This window comes from Cynara cardunculus (assembly GCF_001531365.2).
Source record: "Cynara cardunculus var. scolymus isolate 2C chromosome LG 6, CcrdV1, whole genome shotgun sequence".
NCBI lineage: Eukaryota > Viridiplantae > Streptophyta > Magnoliopsida > Asterales > Asteraceae > Cynara > Cynara cardunculus.
The window spans coordinates 18,460,706-18,472,434 of NC_037533.1; the positions used below are offsets into that span (position 1 = coordinate 18,460,706).

At 36.0% G+C, this 11,729-nt stretch overlaps 1 protein-coding gene across 2 annotated transcripts; it reads left to right on the plus strand.

Moving 5' to 3' along the window:
- Positions 1-1,359: 1,359 nt before the first annotated feature.
- On the plus strand, positions 1,360-11,328 carry LOC112514416 (V-type proton ATPase subunit C-like). Of its 2 annotated transcripts, XM_025120881.1 has the most exons (11): positions 1,363-1,609; positions 1,709-1,777; positions 1,870-1,997; positions 2,081-2,180; positions 2,773-2,840; positions 3,043-3,184; positions 4,125-4,241; positions 4,435-4,560; positions 6,764-6,847; positions 8,352-8,431; positions 10,884-11,328. In XM_025120881.1, exons 1-11 carry the CDS (start codon positions 1,496-1,498, stop codon positions 10,978-10,980), a joined length of 1,125 nt encoding a protein of 374 aa, XP_024976649.1. In that variant the 5' UTR covers positions 1,363-1,495; the 3' UTR covers positions 10,981-11,328. The 2 variants fall into 2 exon arrangements, with proteins under 2 accessions (XP_024976650.1, XP_024976649.1); XM_025120882.1 differs by lacking the exon at positions 4,125-4,241 and having other exon boundaries at positions 1,360-1,609.
- Positions 11,329-11,729: the final 401 nt, after the last annotated feature.

Here is an 11,729-nt window from a genome sequence, read left to right on the forward strand (position 1 = left end):
GTATTTATGATCGAGCTTTTTTTGGTGGAACTTGAATCGAACATATTTTGTGATCGATATCTTTTGCCGTTTCAAATAATTTTTTTTGTGGAACGCAGTTTTGATCGATATTTTCAAGCTTTCAGATCGAGCTAGGATCTTCCTTGGGTTGAGTTCGAATCTGCATCAAGAAGACTCGTCAACCCACCGAACCGTTTTTGACCATTAACTCGAGTTCAAGTCGGGTTGAACTCGACTTGGCTCCTTTGCATCACTAATTGTAATCGAACTCGATTGATTTTGAGAAGGGATAACCCGAACAAAATAAACTCCAGATATTTAATTCGAGTGAGGTGGGATGTACGTAGATATGTCATCTACTTTAAAAAAATAGAACGATTGACAGGCATTTGTTTTTGTAAAAACAAAAAAAAATGAACCCATAAAGGGTCTGTTTACCAAACGCTTACCCGGGTAAGCGGTTACCAAGTAACATTACCTCACCGTATGAATATGGTAAAGACCAAGAATCTTACCCAGTAAGAGCGAGACAAGGACCAAGAGTCTTACCTGGTAAGTTAGGGTGACGACTCTTATCACGGTGAGCACTTACTGGGTAAATTGTTGCATACGATGTCGTTTTAGTGAACTAAAATCTTACCCGGTAAGTAAATAATAATGTTAAATTTTACTGGTAAACACTTACCCTTCAGGTAATTGGTTTAAACAACATTTCAATCTATGTGGTTTAGAAATTGCCATTTCCGTTCTTATTGTTTTGTTTGCAATTTATTGCTATTTTCATCCCTTCATATTATTCTACTTTTAAGTACAAGGGATCAAAACAGTAAAAAGTTATAAACCATAAGGACCGAAACAACAATAAATTATAAATCATAAAAACAAAAGTAACATGACTTATAAATCATAAGAATAACAACCGAAAATTTTAAACTATAGACATGAAAGTTGCAATTTTTTAACAAACCATAGATACAAAAATCGTTATTTAGGGGCCGTTTACCAAATGCTTACTCAGGTAAACGTTTGTCAAGTCATATTACCTTACCAGATTAATATAATAAGAACCAAAAATATTACCCGGTAAAAGCGAGACAAAGACCAAGAGTTTTATCCGGTAAGTGAATACGACGACTCTTTATGGTAAGTGCTTACCGGGTGAATTGTTGCATACGATGTCGTTTTGATGGACTAAATTCGTATCCAATAAGTAAATGATAGTATTAAATTTTATCTATAAACACTTATCTGGTCAATGTTTGATAAATAAACGACCTCTTAATTTTTTTTTTTTAAATGGCTTTTGTTGTTACCACCCAAATGAAAAAGGTGGGACCGGGTTGTCTCTACCCGAATCAGGATCCAACAGACAACTGCCAGCGGGAGGAGAGACGAGAGATCTCGTTAATTTCCCCCCTTTTGATTCTCTGTCGCAAATCATAAATTCAATTCAACAATTCGAAACCTCCGTTACTGATTTCAAGCTTCAGTAACAATGGCGACCAGATACTGGATAGCTTCTCTTCCTGTTCAGAGCTCTGCTACTTCTCTATGGAGTCGTTTACAAGAATCCATCTCCAAAAACTCATTCGACACTCCTCTCTACAGGGTATATATGTATATATATATATATATATATATCAATCACCACAATCTCTCTTCACTCTATTTCATTAGCTATCTGATTCAATTTGAGTGGTTTTTGCAGTTTAATATCCCAAATCTTCGTGTTGGAACCCTTGATTCGCTTTTAGCCCTCAGCGATGACTTGATCAAGGTTAATATTCATGATTTCTAGAGTGTTCTATCCTAATTTTCATCTTTTGTTTAGAATTGATTGATAGATTGGTTGTTTGTGGAATTGTGTAGTCGAATACCTTCATTGAAACGGCTTCTCATAAGATACGACGTCAGATTGAAGATTTGGAGAAGGTATCGGGAATTCTTAGTAGTTCCTTGACCATTGATGGGGTTCCGGTGGATTCATATCTTACAAAGTAATGTTTTTTCATTTGCTTTAAAGTTTCTATCGACTTTGATGAAAGATTATGCATTTGATTTGGTGAATTTATGATTGTAGATTTGTGTGGGATGAGGCCAAGTATCCAACCATGGCTCCTCTTAAGGAGATTGTGGATGGTATTCATCTGCAGGTAGCTAAGATAGACGATGATCTTAAGGTATCCAGTTGTTCTATCTCTTGTTATTTGTGTCAGTATAGTAGTTTTTTAAGTTTTAACAAAATTAGTGTAATTGAAAGGTCTCAAAATACTGATATATGTAGTAGACCATGTTTAGCTTAAGGTCTGTTTGTAGCAGCTTAATGAGCTTAATGGGACTCACAGCTTATTCGGTCAACTATACATGATTGTTTGGTAGTAGCTTAATCATACATAAAGTGGCTTATTCAATAGCTTTCAGGGGGAGCTTTATGCAGAAAGCCAAGCTTTTTCTAAAGCTGCCCCTCCCAATTAGAAAACACACTCCTATCTATGAAAACTCTCCCAAACAAAAACCTTCACAATCTATGCAGACAAATTAATTCACACAAGAGAGCTTTATCCATACAGGACTTGATGAAAAACCGACCAAACAGCCCCTTAGTTATGATGAGCTGAGATTTGATCCTCGGGATAAAAATGTATGTGTGCTTAGTTACACTGGGAGGTGGAATATTCTGAACTACAATAGAAAGCCATAGACAGTCCTACATATATCAGTGGATTTAGCCTTAGCTGCATCTAATTGTTTCTGCTTTTGATGGGTTGACAGGTTCGTATTGCTGAGTATAACAATGTTCGCAGTCAACTGAATGCAATTAACAGAAAGCAGACTGGAAGGTAAAAATATATTAAACACCTATCTATAACTTGTAAGTAGCATGAGGACATATGATTCAAGAGATAGAAAAACATTACCAATCGTTGGAGTTGAGGTGATGCCTGCCACCATTATCTCATTTTGGTTGGTGCATCAGGTTTTAACATGATGATCTATTGTTATTCTTATAATGAATCTGACCTGACTCATTTACTTTTCTAGCTTAGCTGTTCGTGATCTGTCCGATTTAGTGACACCCGAGGATCTCGTCACTTCAGAGCATTTGATTACGCTCATTGCTGTTGTCCCCAAGTATTCACAGAAGGATTGGTTGTCATGTTATGAGACACTAACAACTTATGTGGTAAGACCTCTATTCTTGTTTAATTGTATCCTGCTGATTTCTGCTGTTGATATCCCTGATCCCTGATGTTCATAATGGAATATTCTTTCTAGCTTTTAGGGCTAATTCTCTCATTCTAATTTTCAGACTAAATCCAAAAATGAAATCTCCTGATACTCATAATTGGGATCCACTCTGCTTCATAATTGGAATGAGGGGTAAAATAGTCATTTCTGTCATTCAGACAGTTTATACAGCACAACAACTGAACAAGTTAGCCTAATACATACAGACAACTAAATCCCTACATGACTTAATGTAAAAACAACCAAACAACCCCTCGGTGTCATCCGATTCTGTTGGTTAAAGTCTGTGGCTGGAGTCCTGTCTTCCATTTTCATAAGCCTATAGTCACCTTCATCTTTGCATTTTAACGGTGGGATTGTAAAGCCATCAAAATTCAAAAGCTTTATGTCTAGGTCAGTTTTCAAAATTCTTACTTTATAAACTTGTTTTAGATCTGCATAATCTTAATCATATGTATCTAGTTTTTATCTTTTGGCATGAGATGCATTTCTTCCTTTCTATTTTATTTCTATTACTGTATATAAGGAGCTATTTACCAAACGCTTACCGACAAAAGTCACCACCCTCACGTATTTTATCAAGTGACATTCTTGGCCATCAAAATGGATTGCTGGTAAACTTCTTTTACCCTGTAAGCGCTTACTAGGTAAGAATCTTTTCCCTCACTTACCCGGTAAGAACCTCGGTTGCTGCCATGCCTCTTACTGGGTAAGATTCCTGGTCCTTGCATGTTCACTTGGTAAGGTAAGTGGCCCGGTAAGTTCTTACTCGATAAGCGTCTAGTGAATGGCTCCTAAATTTCATATTTCAGTAGGAACAAGTTAAACGAAATTGCTCCAGCAATTATACCTTTTGATTGAACTAATTGTATTAGGTCCCCAGATCCTCCAAGAACCTACATGAGGACAATGAGTATGCCATCTATACTGTGACATTATTCAACCGTGATGCTGATAATTTTCGAACCAAGGCACGTGAAAGAGGGTTTCAAGTGAGTTTTCATCATAAAACTTGTTTATCTGCAACCAAAGTTAGACTGTGGTTGAATAACCTAATATAATACGTAGAGTCGTTGAAGAGATGTTACTGAAAATCTCTTGTTTCATCTTTGTGGTAACATGACGATAAAAAATTGAACTTTGTAAAGGATTCCTATCGATTGTTAATTTTCTATTGTGGTTCAGATTCGGGATTTCGAATATAGTTCAGAGACTCAAGAGAACCGGAAACAGGAGCTTGAAAAACTTGTGCAAGACCAAGAATCCCTGAGAAGCTCTCTTTTGCAATGGTGTTATACCAGTTATGGAGAGGTACTTCCATCTCTGAGAATCTTCTTACAATTAATTGAACTTATTATGCGTAGTTCATGCCCCCAGCTGATGCTTGTTCGCAACTACTGGCTACCAAACCTTAATAAAAATTGCTTTCTATATGGCAGATTGGGCTATTTACTTTTTTCTCCATTAAGCCCTGTATGGGTTAAGATCTGTCTGTCTGGATAAATTTGTGTGTCTGAGGGACAGGAGAATGATGGGTTTGAGGGAGGCAAAGAGAGAATTTTGGATTATTTCTGTATTAATTTGTTTGAGGTGGCTTAATGGGGACGAGTGGTCATGGCTATTCCATATAGTCATTTTGGCTTAATGGCTTACAGATTAAGCCGTAAATAAACACTCCTATATGGCTGAGTGAATAAGCCGTTCAGACCATTAAGCTCTTTAAGCTGTAAGTAAATAGCCTTGACTCTTTATTTTCCATCATGTGCCGGTATGTGTCATATATGATATGATATGTGTGAGCTTTTCTGAATACAGACTCATTGATCTCTAAACTGGAAAATGAGTCCTTCATGTTGTCGTATTCAGGTCTGCTGCACAAGTTATTATTACATAATGCCATGGGACAATTCAGTTTGGATTGAACCATATAATCAACTAGACGTGGAACCGAGTAAGGGACTTGATATTAATATAGGGAGGCAATGAATGTCAGTATGGGCACTTTCAGTTGTCATGCAATAGAGGAAAGTTCGGTTGAGAACCTTGTTTTTCATTGAGAACCCGAGAACTGCCCATAGTGCGCCACATGTTCCTCTTCAGGATGAATATCATCATGAATAATACATTCATTATGAATATGGATGTGTTATTCAACATTCATGATGAATAGTCCATATTCCTGATGAATATTACCATGTGTCGCGCTGTTTATGGTCCCCCCATTCCTAATGAAAATTAGGTTCCTAACAGAACCTCCCCCTCGTGCAATAAATGACTAAATCTTGTTGTAAGTTAAGGTAATTTATTCTAGTAACTTATCAATGAACTGGGAGTTTATTGAATTGCTAGTTGTTCATCGGTTAACAAACCTGAATTTTTTTGAGATCACTTATAAGCTCTGTAGACGTGATTCTAGGAATTACTACTTTCGGCTGTAAAATGAGTCTTTTTATCATACAGTAACACAAGTCTTGCATTTGCCAACACTATTTTATAGGTTGCAATATAACATAGAGTAGGAAAGCAAGAACCTGAGGTTTAGACTTGACAGTTGAAATTATCATACTCCATATGCCACAAAATAAATGTCTACAATGAAACATTCACATAGTTCTAGAAATGTCTAATTATTACACTTTTTTAGTTAACTAAATTTACGATTTTACTCTTAATATTAGAAGGAGTAAGAATTTCTTCATCTCAAATTAAGAGTAGTAGAATTGGAAAGTAGGTACTACTTTTATAAGTGGACACTTCTTTCGGGACAAACTAAAATAGAATTGTGGACACTTATTTTGGAACGGAGGGAGTATTATATATGTGGTGAATTCTGGATGCCACTAATCAGCTATCATGAGTAATGCATCACCTCTTCAGCTATTTATTCGTAACAAATGAGTTTGGTTTTGTGTAACCAATAGGTGGTCTCTTGTACTGTGGTGGATGAATCTATCAAGTGTAATCCTGCATTGGAAATTTGACCAACTTTATATAGTCCATAAGTTGATAACAATGATCATTATCATGCTCTCCTTTCGGCTATCTGGTTTAAACTTGAATCCCTTCTTTGGTCATTAAGGAGCCGTTTGGTTTGACGAAATGTTTTTGAGGGATTTGGATTTCGTGGAAGGATTTGGAATCTTTGGTGTGTTCGGTTTGTAGAATTTGGAATGGAATTGCCATTCTTTATACATAATTTACAAAAGGATATTATAAAAACAATAGAGTTACCTTTTATTAATTGATTATTACAAAACAAATATTTTTAACATATTTTAAAACATTTGTACAAAATGATCTTATGAAATCCCATGAAATATTAACCACCCCCATGGGATTTCTAAATCCAATGTTTGTGTTGATTTCATTGAAATCCTGGGATTTGAATCCAAGATTTTGCTATAAACCAAACGTAGGATTGGAACGGAATCCAATTCCAAATCTCACCCAATGAGCCCTAAGGGTCTTCTTTTCTCCTGGACTATCTAAATAAATGCCACCATCTTTCCTGCAGGTTTTCACTTCGTGGATGCACTTTTGTGCTGTACGTTTATTTTCTGAGAGCATTTTGAGATACGGATTGCCACCTTCATTTCTGGTAATTGAATTAAACATGTCTATTGTTGTATCTACTTGTGTGACATGTCTACTTTACACTAGTTTTAGGGGCTATTTGGTAGATGCTGAATGATTTACTGCAAAATGATTTAGTTCATAATGATTAAGAGGTTCTTATGATTTAGTGTAGAATGAAAAACGGTTGTGTAGTAAGTGTTTTGAAATGACAGTCTAAATGACATAAAATTACCATTTTAACCTTTGTATGATTTAGTGTTGGGTGAATATGAGTTACTGATAAGTGTTCTCAATTACAAAAAATTATAAATTACTTTCTATCGCATTCCAAATATACATTACAAACACAACATTCTTGTTCAAAACAACATATGATTTAATCAAAAACATAATATGTTCCAACAACTACAATTACGTGCAAGCTACAATGATGAAAGTGGCATATGGTAAACCTGAAACCAAGCTCAAACCCTATTAGTGATTGATTAAAAAACTTGAACAAGAAGAGAGCCACCAAGAAGTTGTAAGGTTAAGCAAAAAGTTAACGACATGACAATTAATCACACATGCTTTGAGGGTCATATTTAGGGGGAACCACAAAAAAATGAAAAAACTGAGGAACACCGTGGTAACTATTAATCTTGCGCTTTGTGTTTCCTTGTTTGTTTCAACCTATTTTACTCACTTTTATCTTCATTAGCAACAAAATATTTTCTGTGGAACTAGTAGATTTAAATATGAAGCACCATAAAATAAACCAAATTCTATGAAGAGCTGATCTAATTGTAATCTTGGGGTAAACTAAAAAATTTGTATCTGTTTTTCATGATATTATGCATTGATCAGATATATCATGGCAAATTTTTCCTGCTTTGTTTTTGTATAAGTATTCCAGACCCCATTGCCTTGTTTGCTTAGGGCCTGTTTGTTGGCAGCTTAATGAGCTTAATGGGACTCACAAACTTATTCGGTCAGCTATACATGACTATTTGATAGTGGCTTAATGATATAGAAAGTGACTTATTTAATAAGCTTCTAGTGGGGAGCTTTATGCAGAAAGCCAAGTATTTTCCAAACCTGCCCCTCCCAAACAAAAACCTTCTCGATCTATCACACGGATTAATCTACATAGGAATTGATGGAAAACCAACCAAACAAATTAAGCCGCACAGACAACTTTATCCATATAGGACCATGGAAAACCAACCAAACAACCCCTTAATGTATCCGTTGCTTGATTGCACACATTCTCACCTGTAGCTTGTTCTCTTGTTTCTTTTAATTTTTTTTTTATTTACAAGCCAGGGGTGTTCATGGAAACAACCTCTCACCCCTTTGGGGTTGAGAAGAGGTCTGCGTACATCTTACTCTCAGACTGTACCTCCGTGCGGGATTTACTTGGTTTATTTGGTTTGATTTATATCCTACAATCCCTCCACCCGGCATAAGAGTTTAAACACTTCCATATTACCATTTGCTGGTTTCCTTTATATATTCTTATATAATTACCCTTTATTTGATTTCAGTCTGTTGTGCTATCGCCGTCTGTGAAGAGCGAGAAGAAAGTGCGTTCAATCCTAGAAAGTCTTTGCGACAGTTCTAACAGGTAAGTTCTGATACTATCTATATTCTATTTCCATTATCTCACTGACCGTAATTAAGAAACAGATCTAACCTCGATCACATAAGAGAAGTCCAAACCTTTGACTTCCAACTGTCGAATTAGTTAGTTTTTGACGTCAAACTTAAGCTTCATTTCCTTGCGTAAAGAAACTGATAATTATACCTAAACTTTGGAGAGACTACAAAAAACGAGCATATGATCGTGTAGTTTGGCTGTGGATTTAATCAAAACCATGCCATTTTGATTAAAAACAATACTCATATAGCGTGTAACAATAAGAAATGTTGGTTTTGGATGTGACTAAGGGCGTGTTTGTTAACAGCTTAATGAGCTTAATAAGACTCACAGCTTATTCAGTAGTTATCCATGACTATTTAATGGTGGCTTAAGCTTCTAGGGGGAGCTTTATGCAGAAAGCCAAGTTTTTCCAGACCTGCCCCTCCATACAGATAGATTAATTCACACAATCCATACAGACAGATTAAAGAAAAACCACATTGGAAAAAGCCACACGTTCTTTTCATCCATGGAAAAAGCCTTCGAAACAAAAACCCTCCCAATCCATACAAACAGATTAATTCACACAATCAACTTTATCCACACATGACTTAAAAGAAAAACCAACTAAACAGCCCCTAAGTTTGAATCTTCCTAAATCCACATTGGCCTCCTTACCAAACGTGTCCAATAAATCCCACCTGGAGGCGGGGTTTTTGGGGGGGGGGGGGATATACGTAGGCATGTCGTCTAGCCCACAGTGTGAGAAAAAGAAGCACTTGAGACAAGAAAGGAAGATACGCCAAATTTTAAAAAAAGAAACTACGCTTAGTTAGAAGTTCGCAACATCGTAGAAATAGTAGGTACAAGGAAACAAAACCAAGATAAGAAAACTACACAATCCTTTGCCTATCCTAGGACTCTGATAACCTATTTATCTACTCGCTAACCTTACCCCCACGGCCTCACCCACTACCTCTCCAACTTCCTTCCTCTCGTCTATCCTAGTACCGCGTCTCCAAAAACACCTACCAAAAACAATATCAAGAAACCCAAATCTATTTCTTTTGGGAAGGCACTAATTGGTTTTTCACCACATTTATCCCTATATCAAAATTGTCTATTAGATTATCAAACTACCCTCGGGTAGAGGAATGGTTTTCCACATCTTACCCTCTCCAGACCCCACTTTAGGATTCACGGGGCTCTTTTGGTTTATTCACTAATTTCCCCGAGGGTAGAGGAAAGGGTGTGTACATCTTACCCTCCCTAGACTCCACTTCGTGTGGGATTCACGGGATTTGTTTGGTTTATTTACAAATTACCCGGAGGTCAGAAGAAAGGCTGTGTACGTCTTAGGGACTGTTTAATTGGTTTTTCATTAAGTCCTGTATGGATAAAGTTGTATGTGTGGATTAATCTGTTTGTATGGATTGGAAAGGTTTTTGTTTGGGAGGGTTTTTTCATAGATGGAAGGAGCGTATTTTTTAATTAGGAGTGTCAAGTTTGGAAAAAACTTGGCTTTCTACATAAAGCTTGCCCCTAGAAGCTTACTGAATAGTCACTTTCTATATAATTAAGCCACTACCAAACAGTCATGTATAGCTGACCGAATAAGCTGGGAGGCCCATTAAGCTGCTAACAAACAGGCCCTTAACCCTCCCTAGACCCCACTTCGTGTGGGATTCGCTGGGTTCATTTGATTTGGTCTATTCATAAACTACTCATTTCAACTCAAGAAACCATATAAACGGAAACCAGATTCGTCCATAGTTTACAAGAAAACGACTAGAAAAGGACAAACACTGAATTCTGCATGTGGGTACCCTATCCATTGAAGATAATCAAGTGGACCATTTGTAAAATTGTCTTGTTTTGGGCTAGAATTTGAATCCAGGATATGGGTGTTGGTGTTGGAACATTAAAAACCTCTGAATGTTGTAGATTATATAACAGTCAACATTACCACTCTGAATAAGACAGAAGAGAAGGGAATGGAGCTTTTTAAAACCTCTCAATGTTGTAGATTACTTCCTTCTTCCTAAAATAAATGTCCACAAGAAAAGGGCACACAGTTTTAGAAATACGTAATTATTACCTCTTTCAATCAACTGCAATGACAATTTTACCCTTTAGTAACTAAGGATAGAATTGGGAAGTAGACACTTATTTTTGGAGAAACTAAAATAGAAATATAGACACTTATTTTGGGACGAGGGGAGTATTTAACATTCTAACATTAAATAAGACAGAAGAAAAGGGAATGGAGCTTCTTCAATACTCCCTCCCCCCTTCTCCCCCACCTCACATTTGTTTGTTTGATCTATATATATATATATATATATATATATATATATATATATATATTTGTTTGTTTTGAACTCACTGCTGCTGAGAATAACAGTTTGCCATAATTGCGGTGTATCGTTATATGCAGCACGTTCTGGAAAACTGAAGACGATGGAAACATGGGCAGCTTGGGTGGTGATGCCGACACTCATCCATACGTCTCCTTCACCATTAATCTTATATGATCCTAGTGTTGTGCTGCTTCGATTCATCTCAATAATTTTCCGAGCTTATAACCTCTGTATTTTATGCTGTATTTACCCGATTTTTAGTTCGCTTATTTATTCAGTCATGTAATTTGCTTGATGCCGAACCTTTTTGGTTCTTTGTTTTGCTTTCAATTATTGTGTTGCGGCATTATTTGTCTTCTGGGTCGGAAGCTGCGTTTGCCCGTTTGTTTTGCTATTTCGAGCAGGACTCGAAACGGGCACTCGGTTGTTGGTTAGATTTGGAAAGTTTATGTAATAATCCTTGATTTGGTTATGTTTGAAAACCATGTAAAATTTGAACTGGGAATAAGGTTTTTGGTTATATTTGGAAAGTTGTGTTATGATATACTGATATTACCAAAAATAGATCCAAAGTTGTACCATATATAGTTTCAAATGCAATTCATCATATTTGTATAACCAATATAATCCAATTAATTGAGATATTTATAGAAATGATGAGAATTCATTTATTATGATTTAAATATTTATGAAAGATGGCTAGGGTTCATTAATTATGATCAATACTTTATATTAGAAAACAATTAGAACTTTTATGAAATCACATATTCATCAAATTAAATGTACGGTTGGGAATGAGTTGTATTGGTTGTACAAATGTAAAAGGTTGCATGATAACTCACCTCTATGGTATATAATAATATCTTCAACAAATGCTTTAAAACAGTTAAAATGTATTCAACAGATTTTCTAAAGAAAACAAG

Coding starts and splice junctions, on each gene's coding strand:
- LOC112514416 (XM_025120881.1), top strand. CDS start 1,496: ATGGCGACCAGATACTGGATAGCTTCTCTTCCTGTTCAGAGCTCTGCT. Junction 1,610..1,708: donor TCGACACTCCTCTCTACAGG/GTATATATGTAT, acceptor TGGTTTTTGCAG/TTTAATATCCCAAATCTTCG. Junction 6,848..8,351: donor GATTGCCACCTTCATTTCTG/GTAATTGAATTA, acceptor ATTTGATTTCAG/TCTGTTGTGCTATCGCCGTC.